The sequence below is a fragment of the Amblyomma maculatum genome, unplaced genomic scaffold (assembly GCF_055883805.1).
Source record: "Amblyomma maculatum isolate TAMU_Amacu unplaced genomic scaffold, ASM5588380v1 scaffold_28, whole genome shotgun sequence".
Classification (NCBI taxonomy): Eukaryota; Metazoa; Arthropoda; class Arachnida; order Ixodida; family Ixodidae; genus Amblyomma; species Amblyomma maculatum.
Genome location: NW_028146753.1, coordinates 1,569,910 through 1,591,988, shown reverse-complemented (window position 1 = coordinate 1,591,988; position 22,079 = coordinate 1,569,910). Strand labels below are relative to the sequence as shown.

Here is a 22,079-nt window from a genome sequence, read left to right as displayed (position 1 = left end):
ATGGCGCGAAAATATCTTTAAAAACCCTAGAGTACCCTTTAGCATTGAACTACCTACCGGTTTGCTCATTCGGCCGCATTGCTTTAACTGCCTTACCATCTCTGACGCATGCAGAAAGTAGGAGTCGAAAGCAAAGGAAAAAAAAAACAGCTCTAGATGCTATACAGCACCAGTAAAAATAGCTTCAAGAAAATATGCCGCCATTACGAAATGAACTCTGCATGCTGGTCAGAGAAACATTTGAAGGAATACAGTTGATTCTGCAATTTGCAATTACTGCAACAAAAAACTTGTAAAATTCTGACTAGTGACTAGTGTTATAAATTTTCGTGTTTCATATACTCGCCTGTTTCTATCCCATGCGTTTTCTTTCACACTCGAGCACGTGTGATAATTTACTCAGACAGTTTCTTGTGTACGGGAACGCACGTGCTCTTTGCATTTGCACTTTTCTCTTAAAAGGGTTGTGCATCCTTCACGCGTCGATTGATGGCCACCTATATAAATTATGTATGATCGGGAAAGCAGTTGTACGCTGCTCTTTCCTCTTATCGGAGGAAGGAAAGTAGAGACATTTAGTTTAGTGGTAGGTGGTAGCGGTAAGCGGTAGCGGAAAACTAAGTCTCTAATAACCTCGCGCGCAGTACAGATGTTGAAATTAGCCAAAGTATAAAGCAAATGCGTGGTGGCTTAGTTTGCTTAAGCCTGGATACCAGAAGCGAAAAGCTTCGGTGATGCAATGGCTTAGCTTGTGGTTCCTTGATGTAGTTGTGGCTTCCCATTGTTGTTCACGGTTGCACCTTATCGATATTCCATGGGTTATCATCCCGGCGAAATACTGATTACAGCCGTACAACACACAAAAATAAACTTTATTTTACTTCCACATTATCATCATCGTTACACTTCTCTATAGACATAAACACAGCCCGGTGAAAGTGCACGGCACAGGCTAAAGGTCAACCGGTGGAGTCGCGGCGACGGTTGCGGCGGCCGCGGCGGCTCCGACCACCTGTGCCTCTCATGTGACGTCAAGTGATTTGCGCATGCGCAGTTGGGGATTTTTACTCCAGGTCTAACCGCTCGTCGCTGTGTGCCGTGTCCGTGTCCAAGATTGTGGTCCCCTGGCAGGAGCTGCCAATTTAAGTCTCTCGTTTCACATGGGACGGTTATGTGAGACTCAGCCTTCCAGGGCCCTTGAATTCACGTTACCCCTAAAGGCCACTAAGGCGCGTTCATACGGCTTGGTTAAAGCGGGGCTTTATATGTGTTTCTAACGATGGAACACATGCGAGACTTGGAGATGACTAGCCTAGTGAAGCTTTTCACTTCAAAATTCTTCTATCGGAACGATGATAAAAAAAGATGTTTTCATGAACAATGGCTAATACCTTGTGATCATTGGGCGATCACAACGCATAGGTGTGTGGATAATTTTAGAACATTGGACAACACACATGCATTCCTAGCATGATGAAGTCTAACCATGGGACTATGTAGCCTAAAATATTAATATTTTTGTTGGCGATATTTTTATATAAACTTGGGTTTTCGTTTTGCCAAAAACACACCGATTTCTCGCTACAACATCTACGCTCCCTAAAGTAAGGGTGCCTGTGAACTGGAATATACATCTTGTAGTTGCTAACTCTTTACACAGCTCCCTTTGTAGCATACATCGAATTCTGTTTTCACATTCCTAGCTAACAGTCCACACAAATGTAGTTGCATGCTTATATAAGCATAAGGACTGATATCAAAATATCGTAGGAATGCTAAAGAAGAAGCAAAACATAGAAGACAAGGAAAAAATCGTTGAGAAAGACGCGGATACTCTCTTGCCCGTGCCGCACTCGCAACTCTTACCAGCTGAGTTCCCTGTCTCCTCGACCTGTACAGCGCTCCTTCGTCAAACCACCGACGTAACAACTTGATGAAGGTGCTGGGTACGAACACCCTCATCACGCATCCTCAACCACTGGAGCCTCGCCGGAGCCGTCGCCTCGCTGGTGTTCCTTCAATTGCTCTGAGAATACAGCAGACAACTGAGCAGTCCCGAACATCAACGTGAAGCATTCTCTCCCCGTCTGGTGATGTACCACCCACCGCTTCAAACGCGACTCTACCGTTTTGAGAACCTTGTTCTTTCACCGGTCAAGCAGGGGAAGATGTTGATGAGTGGGTCACTCATTTTGAAAGTGTGAGCCGCTTCGACCGCTAGGATTCGGTGGCAAAGCTCACGAATGTTGTATTCTTGGCGCGGTACGAGACCCACAAAGACTCTGAACACTTTGGAGGATTTTGTAAAAGCTATCAAAGAATGTTTGGCGATTAGCTGAAAATAAGAGTGGCCGAGCAGCCACTTCCTCAAAGAGCACAGACAGCAGGTGCTACGCACTGCATACATCGAGGCAGCACTGAAATTATGCAAGACTGTCAACAGCTGGATGACCGAGGTAGACAAGGCAGGCCATCTGCTGAAGGGCCTTGAGGAAGACGTCTACCACTTCCTCATTGCCAGGACAACATGAGGTCGGTCACCGACGTTATTCGACACTGCCAGAGATTCAAAAGGCCCTCTAGACACGATGCATTAGGCCGAGGTTTGTGCGGCTGGCAAAGTCACTACCATGGTCAGCGTCGAAGAATCTTCATCACAAAGTGTCCTTTGTGTCATTCATTAAATTGTACGGATAAAATTTCACGACTTGAGCTGCTTGCCCGGCCATCTGGCTTCGCGCATGGAGCATACTCTTTTCCAGGCCTTGCACATACGTGCCCACCATCGTCCAGCTACACATCAGCCTATTACGTCGACTTAGCCTTCCGCGATGACCTGGACACTTCGCTAACAAGGCCGCACCAGATTTACCGGCAATTCCCTTATCATCAGCGCAGACATCCTCAATTTTACTCCAACCGTACACCACCCCTACCGCCGGAAAGCTACGTCGGCATGGAACCTACTTTTGAATATTCGTGGCGTCTTACCTTGCAAGAGTGCATTGAAGCGCCGCTTTTTGATCGGCCTACTCGCGTGTGCTACCAGTGTGGTGTCGCTGGTCACATTTCTCGCTACTGCAATCGGCGCGCACAATTCAGGAATCCTCGAACGGCATCAGAACAATGCGCTTCCAGTCCTACACCGACATCTATCGGCCAAAACATTCCTACCCGGAGGTGCCGTTTTTAAAATGATGGGCTCCGCTGCCATTCTCCAGCGTCGGACAGCGGTGTGACACCGCCTCCCTCATTGCGGGTGTGCCGCTCCCCTTCACCACGTCGCCGATCACCGCCACCCTTGCAGGAAATCTAGCCAGCGCGGCCAATGGAGGTGAGGTTACTGAACCTTGTGAGCTTTTACCTATTATTCCGACATCTGTGTACATGTTAAAGAACAAGGTTAATGTGCATGGTGTAGGTTCCCTACGATGGCGTTGGTAGATACTGGTGCTATCATTTCGGTAACGAGTTTAGATTTTAAGAACCTTTTGAAGAACAAATTTGTCTTTGTTTTGGACGAAAGTGCTAATTATTATGGAATAAGTGGAGAGTTATTGCATTAGGTTTGGGTACCAGCGTTAGAGTTTCTTTGGGGGGCATAGTATTTCTGGCAGAGGTCAGTACGGCTCCATTTTACACACGACGTAATCTTTGGAATAGACTTCCTGCTTATGTGCGGTGCTACAGTTGATTTTCGAACGGGAGCGCTCTTTTAGTGGTTCTCTTCCTCGTGAACGTTTGCAAGACACCTCACATTATGCAGACATTGTGTGTGTGTGTGTGATTAAGTCGTTGTACAGCCACATTCTGCAGTGTGCGTGCAGGTGTCCGGTTTCTATGTTATTAGCGACTCTTTTGAGACTACTGTGGTGCCTCCTAATTTAAAGTGCATAAAGAAAAATTGTTAGTGCCGCATTGTTTGGTCTGCGTGAAATAGGGCCATACTGTAACCAGTTGTTTTTCTTGCGGGCTCTAAACTAGCTACATGTAGCGCAGCTCCCCCGAATTACGTGACTCTGGTTACTCCTTCCATTGATAATCGCGTCACTAACTCACCTGCTGACGAGAAGCTTCTTCCGATAGTCAGCGCATCGTTGAACACATCACAGCGACAGATATTGAAAAACGTCTTACCCCGCACGTGTCAGTCTTTGATTTCGCGCAGTCCGATGGCTCGCAACGCTTTCCGCTGTCGCGCGCACGACACAGGATTGACACATGATCTGCCCATCCGATCCGCCAAAAGCCATACCACGTGTCGCCGTCAGAGCGGAAGGGGATCATTGAGCAAATTAAAGACATGTTGATTAGGGGCGTAATGCTAGAGTCCTCCAGTCCTTGAGCTGCTCCCGTGGCATCGGTAAAAAAAATAAGGACTGAACATGGAGGTTCTGTATCGACTACCATTGCCTCAACTCTATCTCTAAAAAGGATGTTTATTCTCTCCCGCGCATCGACGATGCCTTAGATTGGGTTTGCCCCGCGACTTATTTCGTTTCGGTTGATTTGCGATCGGGGTATTGAAAGATTGCGAAGGACCGTGCTGACAAAGAAAAACTGAATTTGTTAGCCGGATGGTTTATTTGAATTTAATGTGATGGCATTCGGCCTATGGGAATCGCCGGCCACATTCGAAAGATTTATGAACACAGTACTGCATGGCCTAAAGTGGGATACCTGCATGTGGTATTTAGACGACGTTGTTATTTTGGCCGGACTTTCACTGAACATAACGCGCTACTCGCTATTGTTTTAGATGGCGTGCGGAAGAGTGGCCTTGTCTTAAATTCTAAAAAGTTGCGTTTTGGCTAGTGTCAAGCGTTGGTACTCAGGCATAGCATCAACCGCGACGAAGATCGATCAGATCCACCGAAGACTACAGCGGTTTCAGCAATCTAACGACACGAGACTCAAAAGGAACTCTGAAGGTTTCTGGCGCTGTGCTCTTACTTTTGACAATTAATCCCAAGATTTGCCCACGCCGCTTAACCTTTGACGTTCCTTCTACAAAATGACGTCCCTTTCGATTGGACCTCAGATTGTGACGCGTCGTTCTACGAGATAGAGTTTAAGCTTACGTCACATCCCATACTAAGGCACTTCAACCCCTCGGCCCCGACCGATGTCCACACTCATTTAAGTGGGATTGGTGTTGGCGCTGTTCTTGTGCAACGTTCGGCCGCCGGTGAGCATGTAATTGCGTTTGCAAGCCGTTCCCTCAGCAAACTTGAGCTTAACTACACTGTTACGGAGCATTAGTGTATCTCTGTAGTTTTCGTTTTTCAGCGGTTTCGGTGCTACTTATACGGACACCATCTCACAATTGTGACAGATCATCATGCCCTGTGTTGGCTCGTGAACCTCCGTTATCCGTCTGGTCGTCTGGAACGCCGGGCCCTTCGTCTCCAGGGGTACTACTTCACTGTTTGGTAAATAGTGCCCACAAACACGCCGATGCAGACTGTCTTTCACGTCTCCTCCTTCCTGCGACCAAATGTGACTCTGATAACTTCAATCACTGCATCGTCTCCGTCGTTCCCGGCTCGGGACGTATGCCAGTCTCTGCGGACTGCGCAAGAAACCGATATACGTCCCGAGGGAGCCACTGCTTGCGGTGGCATGGGATGCCACAGCTCCCACTTCTTGTCTCCACAGTGGCCTTCTGTACAAAAAGGCTTACTCAAGCACCGGCACAAATGTTTTACTTGTGGTTCCCGAAAAATACCGCTCGGGCATCCTGGGTACCTTGCACGAAGACCCCCCATCTGGTCACCTGGGCTCTGTACGAACCCTCCACCGTGCCCGCGACCGGTTGTATTGGCCGAAGATGCGCCAGACGACTGAGCAATATGTGGCGAGATAAACTCACTGCGAACTATTCAAGCGTCCTACGTCCACGCCACAGGGACTCCTGCATCCAGTGACTCCACCTCGTGGTGGAAGGGACCTTACTGGTCAATTTCCGAAGTCTTCCCACGGAAATCGCTGGATCGTGGTTTATGCCGGCTACCTAACCCGTTGGGTGCAGCGGTGGCGTAGCGGTAGAACATCCGCCTCGCATGCAAGAGGACCGGGGTTCAAATCCCGGTGCCGCGCAATTCTCCACCGGATGAGAAAAAAAAAAATCCGCGTGTCGATGGAATTGCATATACAGGTTTGGGGTGCGACCTGATGCCGGGGAACACCTCCGGCAACGCACTCCCTCACCAGAACAGGAGTTGGCCACGCTGGTGCAGTAATTGGCCACAACCTCCTATGATAAGCTCCATAAAACCACGGCCCTCAGTCACCAGCGGCTGCGGAACAACTGACCACGGCGGCGGTCAGACCTGTGACGCAGCAGGGGGTGCTAAGAAAGCCTGGCTCCGCTGGACAGGCCGCCATTGGAAACTGACCTTGGCAACGTTTAATGCTAGAACTCTAGCTAGTGAAGCTAGTTTAGCAGTGCTGTTAGAGGAACTAGAAGGCATGAAATGGGATGTCATAGGGCTTAGTGAGGTTAGGAGGCCCAATCAGGCATATACTGTACTGAAGGACGGGCATGTACTGTGTTATCGAGGTTTACCAGAAAGGCGACAACTAGGAGTAGGTTTCCTTGTCAATAAGTATATAGCGGGTAATATAGATGAATTCTATAGTATTAATGAGAGGGTTGCAGGCATCGTAATTAGGCTTAATATGCGGTATAAACTGAAGGTTGTACAGGCCTATGCACCTACATGTAGTTATGATGACCAGGCAGTTGAAAGCTTCTATGAAGATGTAGAATCGGCAATGCGAAAAGTAAAGACGCAGTATACTGTACTAATGGGCGACTTCAATGCCAAGGTAGGGAAAAAACAGGCAGGAGACAAGGCAGTAGGTGACTACGGCATTGGTTCTAGGAATAGCAGAGGGGAGTTACTAGTTGAGTTTGCAGAGCGCAATAACTTACGAATCATGAATACCTTCTTCAGCAAACGGAAGAACCGAAAATGGACATGGAAAAGTCCTAACGGAGAGACTAAAAATGAAATCGACTTCATAATGTGTTCAACCCCCGCCATTGTGCAGGATGTAGAGGTAATCGGGAAAGTTCGATGTAGTGACCACAGGATGGTGAGGTCCCGAATTAGCCTAAATCTGAAGAAGGAACGCAATAGATTAGTAAGAAAGAAACCCATCAACGAATTAGCGGTGAGGGGGAGGGCAGAAGAATTCAGGATCTCGCTACAGAATAGGTATTCAGCTCTAACTGAGGATGGCGACATTACCCTAGAGGCAAGGAACAATAATTTCAGAGATATCATTACTGAGTGCGCGGTAGAAGTGGGCGGTAGGATAGTTAGAGAGGATTCCGGTAAGCTGTCTAAGGAGACGAAAGATTTGATTAAGAAACGGCAGAGTATGAAAGCTTCCAATCCAACAGACCAGATCGAATTGGCCGAGATATCAAAGCTAATCAATAAGCGCAAGGTGGCCGATATAAGGAAGTATAACATGGAGAAAATTGAGCATGCTGTAAAGAACGGGGGAAGCCTTAAAGCGGTAAAGAAGAAATTGGGCATAGGCAAAAACCAGATGTATGCGATAAGGGACAAGGCGGGCAACGTCATCACTAATATGGACAAGATAGTCAAAGTAGCCGAGGAGTTCTATACAGATCTCTACAGTAGCCAAAGTAGTCAGGACCGTAATGAGATTGGCGGTAGGGAAAAACAGTCAGACGTTCCACCAGTGACGAAGGAAGAGGTCAAGAAAGCACTAGAAACTATGAAAAGGGGGAAATCAGCTGGAGAGGATCAGATAACTACAGATTTGCTGAAGGACGGGGGGGATATCGTGCTAGAAAAACTGGCCACCCTGTATACGCAGTGCCTGGTGTCATCGACGGTACCGGAAGCATGGAAGAATGCAAACATTATCCTCATTCACAAGAAAGGGGACTCTAAGGACCTTAAAAATTACAGACCAATCAGCTTACTGTCTGTTACGTATAAGGTATTTACTAAGGTAATCGCTAATAGAATCAGGACAACCTTAGACTGCAATCAAGCAAAGGATCAAGCAGGGTTTCGGAAACAGTACTCTACTATCGATCATATCCATACCATCAATCAGGTGATAGAAAAATGCTCGGAATATAACCAGCCCTTATACATAGCATTCATTGATTACGAAAAAGCATTTGACTCAGTTGAAACCTCGGCGGTGATGCAGGCATTGCGAAATCAGGGGGTAGACGAGCCGTACGTGAAAGTGCTGGAAGATATATATAGTGGCTGCACAGCAACCATAGTTCTACATAAAGAAAGCAACAAAATTCCCATAAAGAAAGGTGTTAGGCAAGGAGACACAATCTCCCCAGTATTATTCACAGCATGTTTAGAGGAAGTATTCAGAGACTTGGAATGGGAGCAGTTAGGGATAAGGGTAGATGGAGAATACCTCAGTAATCTGCGATTTGCTGATGACATTGCCTTGCTAAGCAACTCGGGGGATGAACTGCAAATAATGATTGATGACCTAGACAGGAAAAGTAGAAAGGTAGGCTTGAAAATCAATATGCAGAAGACTAAGGTAATGTTCAACAGCCTCGGGAAGGAACAGGAGTTTACATTAGGTAGCGAAATACTGGAAGTAGTAGGCGAATATATCTACTTAGGACAGGTAGTAACCGCAGATCCGGATCATGAAAAGGAAATAACAAGAAGAATAAGATTGGGATGGAGCGCGTTTGGCAAGCACTCGCAGATTATGACTAGCAGCTTACCGGTATCGCTCAAGAGGAAAGTATACAACAGTTGCATCATGCCTGTACTCACCTATGGGGCTGAAACGTGGAGGCTAACCAAGAGAGTTCTACTTAAGTTGAGGACAACCCAGAGGGCTATGGAACGAAAAATGGTAGGGGTAACATTAAGAGATAGAAAGCGCGCAGAGTGGGTCAGAGAAATAACTCAAGTTAACGACATTCTAGTGGAAATTAAGAAGAAGAAATGGACATGGGCAGGACATGTAGTGCGAAGAGAGGATAACCGATGGTCGCTGAGGGTAACAAACTGGATTCCAAGGGAAGGAAAGCGTAGCAGGGGGCGGCAGAAAGTTAGGTGGGCGGATGAGATTAAGAAGTTCGCAGGGGTCAAGTGGATGCAGCTAGCACAGAACCGGGTTAAGTGGAGAGATATGGGAGAGGCCTTCGCCCTGCAGTGGGTATAATCAGGCTGATGATGATGATGATGATGATGATGACCTAACCCGTTACGGCGAAATGGTCGCTATTTAGTCACCACTCACTGCGTGTCCATGTGCTTGCTCTGTCCCGTCTTCCTGCTCCATGGACCTCCGCGAGTGATCATCAGTGAACTAGGTCTACAATTTGCGGCAAATGTTTTTGATGAGCTTCTCCGTTTGTGCCCGTCACATTTTCGACACTCCACACTATACCACCCTCAAACCAACGGTTTGACGGAGCGCACCAACCGCATACTCGTCAACATGCTCTCTAGTACATTGCATCAGACCGCTGGAACTGGAAAAAAATACTGCCGTTTGAAACGTTTGCCTTCAACACTGCAACACATGTGACAACCGGCTACAGCCCGCTCATTCTTCTCTATGCCGTACATGACGAACCTTGCATCGCATAAACTCCTTGTCGGGGCGAAGAAGCTGGCCGTCTCGCACATTTGCGGATTCAAGCTCCGCAAGAGCGTTCCATAGCTCGGTACGACAAACAGTGTCTTCATCTGTCTTACGCACCTAAAGACTTAATGTGGCTTTGGCGACATCTCCGGAAACGTGGCTTAGCTCAGAAAGTGTTGGTGCGTTACGCTTGGCCTTACGTTGTCCTCGACCGCGTCAGTGACCTGAACTACAAATTCGCGCGCATGACAGCAAGTGGTCGTCAATCAGCCACAACGTAAGTCTCTCATGTCGTCCGGATGAAGCCGTGCCACTCCCATGAGAACGACCCACTCCCTCGCCCTGGATAGCTTCAGCTGTCCCAGGGAGAAATGTAGCAATCCGGAGGAAGAGGGAAATTATAGACGAAGACAAAAAAAGACGTTGAGAATGACGTGGAGACTCTTGTACCCGTGCCGTACACGTAGCCGTTGACAAGCTGAGTTTTCTGCCTCCTCAACCTGTGCAGCGCTCCGATATCATACCCCCGTCTTAACAATGTATAGCAGTATGATGGTTGGTAAGCGCTGCTGCTGATGTGTAGGTAATTTTTACCACATAGTCCTTAATAATTGTGCAAGATAAATAAAACATACTGCGAGGGGTAATAAAGAGTCATAATAAGTAGGGCTTCTTAAAAGTGTTAATTAAAATCATCAATTTTACAGCGTTTACCTCAATTTTAGTATTCGATCGCAGTCCACATAACAATATGACGTGAACGCGTTTTCCGCTCAAATATTGCACTGAGCCAACACCTTTTCGTGCTATCTGCTACAGATCCAAAGGGAAAAGAATGATTTTCTTTGAACGCCTATAAACGCAAAGCAGTAATTGCCCGCTTAGGCCCAAAATAGGCCTTATGGCAAGAGCATAGCTCAGTGGCGTAGCGCCACTGAGCTACGCTTCAGCATTCGCGCCGACTTCTGCTAAGGTACTATGTCGCACATATGCCAAAGTCACTTCAAGTCCACCTCCGGAGCCAGCACATGCCTGTGCTTGCCCCCTATTCGTTGAGCACCAACAGCTTTTGCTCCCCCTTGCTTCAGACAACATCTCCATGGCACAGTTCAAACAACAGGCCTATTTGCCACCATGTGGCATTCCTAAGCACACTATACTCTACTGCCAGCTCAGCTTAAATATGGCCTTTGCTGCACGGCCTGCGCCACCTTATTTGGCCCCCTAGTTCCCAGTCCCTTCGGGCCCTCCAACAGCACCTCCTAATCCTCCGGACTTCCACCCTCGTCGTTCGTCATCACCACGTCGCCGCTCCATTTCGACAATGTGCCGACGACCGGCTACCCAGCCTGAAAACTAACCGCCGTAGTAGGCGAGGCACGAACTGCGTATTCGACATAATTTCAAAGTCCTTATCTTAATTACGCAAATGTCATTGCTATCATCATTGAAAGTATCAATACACTTGCGGTCATCGATACCGGTGCCGCTGTGCCAGTTATCAGCGAAAAACTCTGCCACTCCCTGCGAAAGGTGACTACACCTCTCGAGGGACTATCGCTTCATTCCGCATCCGCTCACAGTATACAGCCGACAGCTGTCTGCACTGCTCACGTCGTCATTGCTGCAGCCTTGTACATCATTGAATTCGTCGTTCTCCCCACATGTTTTCATGACGTCATTCTCGGTTGGGATATTTGGTTCCAGCATCATGCTATAATTGACTGCGCCAGTCCTCAAGTACAGCTTATTAAACCAAGTGATGCACCGTCTGATTCCCTGCTCCACGAGCCGTGTCCTCGTTTTGCGGCCAAACTCCTTGTAGCTAATGACACAACCATCCCTCCCGTTCGCGCCGTTCTGGTTCCCCTCACTGCCTCTTTTACCACCGCTGCGACAGTGCTCTATGTGCCCTCCAACGTGTCTGCCACCGCCGCTACTTACCGCTGCCGCTTGCCGTCTTTGACATGAACAACGGCGCTTGCACACTTCTAGTAGCCAATTCTCTTGCGTCTCCCGCTATGTTGATAGAAGAGGAGTGTCTCGGCCGCGTCGAGCCAGTGGACCTTCTGTTCGCCTTTGATGTGTCATTACCTGTTTGCCAAGTTGATGCCTCGATTCCGAATCGTGCGGCTTCCGATCCGCTACAGCGGGACCTTTTTGACCATTCTGTGGACAGCGCTCTGGGGCCGCGCCGCCGCGAGCAACGTCTTGATCTTTAACACTAATTCCGCTCCTCCTTCGACATCCCCCAATCTTCCTTGGGCCGCACGACGACCATTTCGCACCTCATCGACACTGGCTCTCACCCACCTCTCCATCAGCGGCGATATCGTGCGTCCCCGACTGAGCGCCGTGTTATTGCCCAATAAGTCGATAACATGCTGCAACGCGGAGTAGTTAGAGAATCCTGTAGTCCATGGTCGTCTTCTCCTGTGGTCCTAGTTAAGAAGAAGGATGGCTAAATATGATATTGTGTTGATTATCGCCGCCTCAACAAAACTACTCGTCGTGATGTGTACCCCCTCCCACGAATCGACGATGCCCTAGACTGCTTGCAAGGCGCCGAATTCTTTTCCTCACTACATGTGTGCTCCGGGTATTGGCAGGTGCCTATGGCAGAGGCGGATCGTGCTAAGACCTCTGTTATTACCCCAGACGAACTATACGAATTTAATATTATGCCATTCGGACTCTGTAACGCCCTAGCCACGTTTGAAAGAATTATAGACACCGTACAGCGCGGCTGGAAATGAAACATCTGTTTATGCTACCTTGATGATATCGTCGTCTTCGCCAGGTTTTCACCTGCCTAGCCCGCACCGGTCTTCAACTGAACCTCATAAAGTGCCGCTTCAGTGCCCGCCAGCTCACAATACTCGGACATGTTGAGTGCAAAGATGGAGTTCGGCCTGATCGTGAGAAGCTGCGCGCCCATTGCTGACTTTCCGAAACCGACCACTTTGAAACAGCTGCTAAGCTTCGTGGGCCTCTTCTCGCACTTTTGTTGCTTTGGTCGGAATTTCGCAACCATCATAGCCCCCCTTATACAGCTCTTGAAAGGCATCCGTAACCTCTCCTCTTGGTCACTAGCCTATGATGATGCATTTGCGAAGCTGCGCAATGTTCTGACGTCAGCGCTAATCATTCGCCATTACGATGCTACTGCACCTACAGAATTTCATACCGATGCACGCTAGTGTCGGCCTCGGCGCCGTCCTCGCCAACCGCAAGCCTGGCTTCTCCGAATATGTTGTCGCCTACGGAAGCCGTGCTCTTTTCAAAGCCGAGTCCAACTACTCCGTTGCCGAAAGAGTGCATAGCAATCGAGTCGGCTATAACGAAATTCCGCCCTTACTTATAAGTCAACTCCTTCGAGGTAGTTACAGATCATCACGCTCTCTGCTGGCTCGCGTCTCTGAAAGATCCGTCTGGTCATCTTGGGCGCTGGGCTCGCAGGCTTCATGAATACACCTCCGTGCAGTGTACCGCTCTGGCCGCAAGCACTATGACTCCGACGCTCTCTCTCGGTCACCGGTTGCTCGCCTGATTCATCGTCCCCTCCATCGTCCTGACAGCACTCACCACTCGCCTTTCGGGCAACGACAAGATCCTTGAGTTTCTAACCTGCTAGATTTCTTTGGCACTACTTCCGCGGCTACGCATTTTCGGACACTCCGCCTACAGGCCTCCCATTTCACCATTCAAAACGGCTTCCTCTACCAAAGGAACTACAACTCAGATGCCAAGAAATGGCTTCTTGTCATTCCACGCCACCTTCGCTCTGAAGTTTGTGCCCACCATCATACTGACCCGCAAAGCGCTCATGCCGGCGCCCTGAAAACCTATGATCGAATTCGTCAGAGGTACTACTGGCGGGGAATGTAAAATTTCGTACGTCGCTACATTCGCTCTTGTACCGCCTGCCAACAACGCAAGATTTCTCGCCACCCCGCTGGCCCTCTCCAGCCTTTACCGTGTCCAGCTCGCCCATTTCATCGCCTGAGAATTGCCCTTTATGGTCCGCTAACATACAATGCCGCTGGTAATCGATGGGTCATCGTCGCTGTTGACCACCTGACCGGTTACGCGGAGACTGCTGCACTTCCCGCAGCGACAGCCCGAGAGGTAGCCCGTTTTCTTCTGCTCCACATCATTCTTCAACACGACGCTTCTCGTAAGCTACTGAGGGATAGAGGTCGTGTCTTTCTTTCCGAAGTAGTCCAAGAGCTCCTGTTGTCTTGCAAATTGATACATAGGGCTACAACCGCGTACCACCCGCAATCAAACGGCCTCACGGAGCGCTTCAACCTTACGGTTGGGACCATGTACTGCCATTCGTAACCTTCGCATACAACACTGCCACCCAAGCAACAACTGGTTTTATTGCGAAAGCGATACTACTTTCACTTTTCAGCACTTCGCGTAGCGAGGCGGTAGCTACCATGGACCTGTAGCATGACCTTTGGCGCGCCGCCAAGCACAGCGGCGCAAAAACAGGGGCCCCAACTCGCGCCGTCGGCTCGCGAGGCGGTAGCTACCAGCCGCGGCCTAACTTTCGCTCCCTTCGTGAGGGAGCGCTACAGCCGGAGTGACGTCATCCCTGAGACTATTGTGAGACCGTTTGGGATGACGTTTGGAGCGCCGGTTCGGGTACGCCCTTACACACCGAGAGTTAAGCCCAACGTTGATCTACGGCCGGGCGGAGCTGCATTTGTGCCACATGCTCCTAAAGCTGAGAAGAATTATGGGGCTGCAGCCGCAGTTACCGCCGGGGGTGCAACGTTGGATAATATAGGAGGTGGCCTAGAGGCAGGTGGAACCAACGCAGTCTCGAAGAATGCTTTCATTTCGGCTAACGTAAACAATGCTGTTGAAGCCGGTGCCGCAGCGGCAGTTGTACATTCTGCCTTAATCTCACCCAGAACCAAGTATATCGTTGCAGCCACGGCACTCCTTGCCTCGCTACTAGTTATACATAGAATAACCAGGTAGCACCCCGCAGTAAACAATAGCTGAACCATATGCCGTGGCCAGAGTGAATCACTGCGTAACCATTAGCATAACCACAAGTTGAACCTAGGCGTAGCCATAGCTATTGCTTTCGCAATTACCAGGCTTAACCAAGCCAAGCCACTGCCATTTTTTTTTCGCTCTTTATTTTTATACGGCCGTGAACCATTTTGTACTGTGGACACAATTTTGCCATACCATTCAGTTGCCTCTAAGCACAGTGCTTTGTCAGATATTGTAAAGAAGGATGAGGAATTCCGTCAGTTAGCTCGCACATTTATCTCCAACACAAAAGGCTATTGCAAAGATCAGCATGATAGCGATACCCCTTCTTCGACGTTCCTGGCCGACAGATTCGTTTGGCTATTCATTCCTGCCGCCAGCAAACTTCAAACCAAATACCAAGGACCTTATGGCGTCTTGGAACGCACATCCCCTGTAAACTACGTCATCGAGCCAATCACCCCTTCTTCCGACCACGCCGTCGCGACCGCGAGGTTGTCCATGTTAGCCTACTCAAGCCGTATTACAAACCTCTGGTCGTCTCTTCCCCGTGAGTCGCCAGGATGGCGACGTCTTCACGCGGGAGAAATGTAAAAAAGACGAAGAACAGACAACGCTTAGGCATCGCCATCACCATCGCTTGTCTCCGGCGCCCATTTTTCGCGCTGAAGCTTTTTTGCCCTACGGCTGGCAATTCCATCCTGCTGTATCCGAACGGCAGCGCTAGACGTTCAACCAAACTATTCAATTCAAATTCACATTTCAATATATATATATATATATATACGCATATATATATGAAGGAAAGAAGCCAACAGTCGGCGAGGCCAAGGAAAGCGTTGGGGATGGTACTTTATGTCTTTTTTTTTAATGTTTACTTCGATAATCACAAAAATTAGCAATGTAATCTGTTTAGAGGAAAGATAATTAAACTCAAAGTATATATATATACATATATATATATATATATATATATATATATATATAGGGAAATAAGGCGCTCGTATTTTAATGGAGCGAAAATTCTCCTAGTGCAAGGTAAACGTTTGGTTTCTGCTTCCTTTTTTTGCATATACTACTGGTATTGGCAGGAATTAGATTATGGTTATTATCGGGAATAAGAAGATTAGATGCAAAGCGGAAGGAAAAACAACGCACCGTTGGTGGGAGTAGAACCCAAGACCTCTGAACGTCGCTTCTAGTGCTCTTCCAACATAGCTACATTGACGGCTGCCCAACGTTGCGCTTGCTAGGTATTTGTGTTCACTAACCGAAAACTGTGAGCGTGCACCAGCGCCATCCTCATCCCTAGCAGCGGATGTGAACCATCCTGTTATACCGCGAGCGTCACGTAGCACGTGATCATTAGGCAGTGCGGCAGGTGGACTACAACCCTCTTACGCTGCATTTGAGACCTCCAGACAGTCAGAACCGAGACCCTTGCAAGCTATTAAGCAGATGCTGCTAGCAATGCAGTTCGCAAGCTCTTAATGCAAGTACGCTGCTAGCAATGCAGTTCATATGGACGAGTATCGATGAGGCATGCAACCGAAGCATCCGAAAATACGCGATGTAGAATTGCTTTGGGGTAATACCATTCACTAGTAAAACAAACTGTTTTACTCAGTATCAAAATGTAAAACGACCTTCTTTGCAGGATGCTAAATGTATCCATGACGGTGAGAGAAGAAAATGAAAATGTATTTATTGACGCAGTGGAGTACAGTAACGGAGGTATGCACTTTCCTCTCTTTAAACCTTTATTTACCTGCATTCGTATCACACTCAAAAGATGTAGCACAAAACTGTCATACCGCCATTCTCTTGCATAAGCAGTAACAAACACATAGGAAAGCGGCAAGAAATACAATATGACACAAGTGCCGACAGCGTTTGTCCTCTTCTGTTTAGTCATTGCTTTGTCTGTCTCCCATTATTAATAAAAATAATCGTGAGCCAACGCGCCTAATGCAATATCTGGTAATAAATTTTGATTTATTCTTCTCCGATATACGTAAACGAGTCCACTCTACTCTCTCTTGTTGTTTAGCTGTACTATCGTTGATATAGAATAAACGTTTAGATTGTTCAATTTGCTTCGGCTATTGCTATTTTTATACATTGCAAAAAAGTATCTGCATCGCATAGAAAGTGTCTACATATTGAGATGGCCATCATTGATCCTTTAAACGAGCAACATTTATAGTTTTTTTTTTTGTGTGTGAAAATTAAGCAGCCAGCATGCGTTCCTCAGCCCTCGAGAGGAGCATGTTGAATATGGTCTTTAAAAGCAATACTCTTTTTGAGAGTTAAGATGCCTTTATTGTACTGGAGCACTCTTCTGGCACTAATCAAGATACACTCTGCATAATGTGACTTAGATGCTCCGGCAACTCATTCTTACTAAGTTTTCAAATATCGTCGTTCAGCTACCCTTAATAAAGTCTAATATATTTATACAACCCCTAAAATGAAAGTATTGTCAGTACTGTGGTTAAGTATACTCTCGCTTTAATGCACGACTAGTAAAAAAAATAAGCTCACTTTCTATCAAACAGCAACACCTATCAATGCGTGCCAGTTTATGCCAGGCTTTCACAGAAACCTCGTCTCTTTAATATTGGAGCAATCCTACTCCTACTTTCTTGTTTAGCCCATGCAGTAGATTAAATATACATTCGGTGAAAAAAGCTTGTGTTTAGGATAGCCGTACGAATTTTGAAAGCGAGCCTTTGAAGTGTGCATTACTGCGTGAAGTGTTTTAAGGATTTGCACTCAGCGCTGTGCTGCTCTTCGCATTTACAAACTTGACACCACGCCTTGTAAGTCGTAGTCTCGGGAGTCTCGTTTTGTGAACATAATTTGCCCCTTATGAAATACGAGAACGAGCGCACTAGATAAATAATGCGTCCTTCCATATCCGGGAACACTGTTATGTTATAAAACAAAACCACTGCAAATATTTACGTTCGACGTTTTTAAAGAGGTCATTACTTTACTAAGTTGTATCCAGCTTATGAAATGATACTACTATAGAGTGCATACTTGGGTACAGAAATTATCTGGCTAAGAACTTTCATGTTTCCTACAAAAATGTTCGACCAATTCCTTCAACAAGCCTATTTCGAACAGTGGTTCAATACGGGCGTTCATTTAGATAATGTGTTTTTGTATATATTAATTAAACATGAATTCCTATGTGTCCTCAGAATGATTAACATTGTTATCGTTCGGAAATTGGAAATTCTGAATTTGAAAACAAGGTGTTTTTAATTTGCACCTAATTTCTTGAAGGCAGCGTATGCTCAGATCTCTTACAATTCGCACATTTGATGAACCTGCTGCTAGGTAGATAAAATCATTGCTGTACAATAATTTCTCAAGTTCAGTGCATATATTGAGAGTCAAAGTCTAGTGAAAGGGCCGAAAACCTCGAATTTTATTTTGATGGCCCTCTTCAAGAACGTTTTCTTCATGTAGAGGATAAGAGTGTCTCTTCAACGGGTTTCAATACCATTACATATAACGTGTTTGCAATTATGCTGAGGCATTGTATCTCGTACTATGGAACTAATAAGACCGACTACTAGTTTAAAACCAATCTGTTCACAGGGTTTTGAATTCTAATTTTAATAAATTCATCTGTCTTGTTTTATTTTTTTCGGGATCTTTATATCTTTAACTGTCACTTAAACGATGCAGACACATTTCCGGAGAAGCCAGGAAAAAAGAAGAATAAGAAGGGCAAGAAGGATGAAACCAATGGTCTTGCCCCTCGAAGCTCCAGTGGAGCAGGTAGGCTAAAACAATATATTTCTGTTCCCGGACCCATTGGTCTTGCTCAAAACATTTAGGAAAGCTCTCGTATGTGGGAAGAGTTGCTAATGTGTTCCACAAAGTTACCTAAGGTTTGCATCCGTGGTCCCTTTTGCATGAAAAGGTATTATTTTAGAGATAAATAGGCAGACATAATCTAAATGAATAGATAGGGGGGGAATCCTCTTAGGTGTAAGTTCGAGCGGATATGATAAATATAAAGCGTTTAAAAACGAATTTCAAATGCTATATGATGGCAGCAAATATCATTAGACAAGGCTCAGTACGATGTCTTCCCAACTTCTGCAAGATTGCAATAATTTTAGAAAACAAATACTCGAGGGCACTTTGGACCGCCAAAAGTGCGATTAGGCGGAAGCCATTATAGCGCACGGCACGCCTATCTCCCTCTCTTCTTTCGAACTTTTCTTTCTCCCTTCCTTGACGACTCGGTACGTGTGTCCAGGAAGAATTTTGACAGATATTGTGCCTTTTCTTTGTTGTAAATCAATTTTAAACACCGCTGATACATGCTGTACTAACGCATCCTTAAAATCTGGGTCTGCTTTTGTTTGCGCTATGGTGCGACGTTCCAAGAAGAGCCAAAAGAAAAGCGCCGCATGTAGAGTCGCAATCAATATGAAGGTGATCGCGGCAGTTTCGACCGGTGGGCCTTTCAAGCTGCATAGCGGCCGATTTTGGAACTGTGAAGATAATGATTGCGCTGTCTTCTTGCCCTCCTACGCTCTTCCGGGCTACAAGCATCACCCACATGACTAACTCGGCGGCTTTTTTTTCCTGTGTTTTCTTCCCATAACAGTCTTGTTTGTCGTTGCCTAATATATTGGCTAACAATGACACCTCTGTGCTCAAGTTGATAAGGAGAACAGAACGCAATTCAACGTTCTTAAAAAAAATGGAAGAAAAACATCGCCGAGAGGCACTAGAGTGGAGCGTTCGGCGCTCATTCCGGATTATCAGAGATTTACCGGATTTATCGCACCCTGCTTGATGACGCATGAAAAAAAAAAAAAAAACATTGTTTCTAGCTAGCGAGGAGTATCAGCTATTACAGGAACAGCGAAAAGAGAAAGAGGGGCTAACAAAGATGTTTCCCTCGCCACGGAAGGTGATGACGTAACGTGGCGCTGCTCCTTGTCTTGGTTGCGGCTCGAGCGCTACCTTCATATTGATTGCGACTATTGCTTTATTTGAAAGAAAAAAGACTCAGCGAAGGCTACTTCCAGTCGTTTGTGTAGCTGTACGCCTTGATCGGACGCCCGGTGGCTTCAGCTTCGTATATGCATGTTGTTTTTAAGAGCTTTATTTTTCCACCAATGTAGGGGGACCCTACTCCCCGCCCCCGGCACGCAGGCCTGTGGGATGGAGACCGCTGCCTCCGCGACTAAAGACAGGCGAAGCGACGGTGTTTCTTCGTTGCTGTAGCCGCCAGGCGGATAGCTTGCTGCTGGAATGCCGGGTACTCGCTCCGCAGTAGTATATCCTAGGCTTTTCTAATATTTATCTTTTCCTTAGCATCAGGGGAATCAAGGTATTGCCAGATTACACTATCCAGAGTACCACTTTCACTGCAGGTCTTGCATTTATCTTCCGGTTTCTCCTCCACTTGCGTGTGGCAAAGCCAGACGGGCCTTGAAAAATTCCCAGCTCGCAGGCGCCTCCAAGCGACGGCTTCCTTGCGATTTAGCGCTCGGTCCGGGGGGGGGGGGGGGGGGGCAGGGACCTTCTGCTCACTCTGTAGTACTCTTAGATTTCCGTATATGTTTGCAGCTTCTCGTCCATCTAATCGCAATCACGTGGCTCTATGGCTGCCCGCAAGTAGAGAGCTCGGTCTAGCTGGTGCGCGCCTCTGTGCCGGGGACGGGTTCGTGCGCGGGAATCAAATGATTAAAATCCTAATTTCAAGTTTTCCTTTCTCTAAAATTTTTGCTGCCCCCTTAGAAAGCCTCCCTTTTCGAAATTTCCACGAATCGTCTGGTGACGTCATGACCAGTCCTGACGGAACATCGCGGGCACCTTGTCAAACAAGCATTCCATTGAACGCATCAAAGTTTATTGGCGTTCTACATTTCGTTCATAGGAAAAGAAAGGCGCAGTATCTGTCACTGGCGAAATCTCGCTATCATCGTGCAGGTAGACGAGGGGAATTATGAGGAGTTTCCCGATCCGGGACTTGGTGCAGTTGGTCAAAGCTCTAGGCTGGAGTTTTCATTCGCGGTAGAGACAAGATTTATTTATTTATTCTTAACTATCTCTCCCGTGATAGACAAGACAGATGACGTCACCAGGTAATGACGTGTTGAAGGAATGTGACACGTCTCGCAACCGAACGATAGTGTGAGCCATTAAAGGCTTTCGCCTTAATATTTTAGAATATTTCAAATGAAGCCCTGTACGGAGTTTTTTTTTCCTGGTTTCGAACCCGACCACGGCGGCTGCGTTTCGATGGAGGCGAAACGAAGTGGCGTTCGTGTGCTACGCGATGTCAGCCCACGTTAAAATCCCCAGGTGGTCCAAATTACTCTGCAGCCCTCCACCACGGCTCCTCTTTTTCTGTCTCCACTTTCACTCCCACCTTCCTCCCTTCCCTTACGGCGTGGTTCAGGTGTTCACAGTGCGTGTGACAGATACTTCGCCTTTCCCTTCCTCTGAACCAATTAAAAAAAAGGCAGCCCTAGGTGCTTCCACCATTTCGGGCGATTATTTTCAGCTAGTATTCCGCGTATATTCGCATGCATAAAAGATGAAGATTATGCGCCAGCCGCGCTTATTTGTTATTTCCGAATATTCATGGAAGAGTCTCCACTTGAGCTATTTGCTTCAAAGAGATTTCAAGAAGACATACTGTATCTGCTCCCTTTATTTGCACTCCGATTCCTAACTATTCACTGCCTGTTCATATTTTAGAGGTGTCATGGCAATGCGCATCATTAAAAATAAATTATTTATTGATTTATTTATTTGCAAATACTGCGGGCACAAGCAGCAATGGAAAATATTGTTGTGATTTGACTCTGATTAAGCCTAGTTGAATTGCGATAGCAACAGCGGAAGCTCATTTGCCTGCTACATTATTCCCCTATCAAGCCCTATCAGTGTAAGGTGCTGCATTATTGGGGACAATTAAGCTCATCCTTTAAGAGTATGAAGCGAGAGCATAAGTTCCCAGTCTTCTTCTTCTCCTTTTTCTTAGTCTTTTTCTTTATCCTCTTGTTCTTCTCCTTTTTGGTCTTCTGCTTCGTCTGCTACTCCTCCTACTCCTCGGATGTTCAAGATCAAGCCTCGCCTCCGTCGAGACCACGCGACAGCTAGAAACCTAGCGCAGCATGTCTATCGCAACAAAATTACGTATTATGCAGTAGCAGCAGAGCAATATTCTTATTACAGGACCCCACTAAGAACGGAGGCACGCAAATATACTGTCATGATAGGGGGAAAGAATTCCAGGTAGTAGTTTCAGGTTGCCATTGACCTTTCGGCATGTCAGGCACACGACCTGCGCGCCTTACTGTTGGAGTACGCCTCGTGCATTACCTAATAATCAGGTGTCCGGTAAAACCTGCCACCAAATATTGCATTTTACGTCTGAGGATGCTCGA

General features: G+C 47.0%; 1 protein-coding gene across 4 annotated transcripts in view; it reads left to right on the top strand.

Moving 5' to 3' along the window:
* Positions 1 to 22,079, top strand: part of LOC146170906 (uncharacterized) — a 141,491-nt gene that overhangs the window by 63,584 nt on the left and 55,828 nt on the right. For all 4 annotated transcript variants that reach the window (XM_084586706.1, XM_084586704.1, XM_084586707.1 and 1 more), the window contains 2 exons: positions 16,301 to 16,377; positions 18,346 to 18,438. In XM_084586706.1, the coding sequence (XP_084442832.1) occupies positions 16,301 to 16,377; positions 18,346 to 18,438 (170 nt within the window). The remainder of the gene's footprint in view (positions 1 to 16,300; positions 16,378 to 18,345; positions 18,439 to 22,079) is intronic.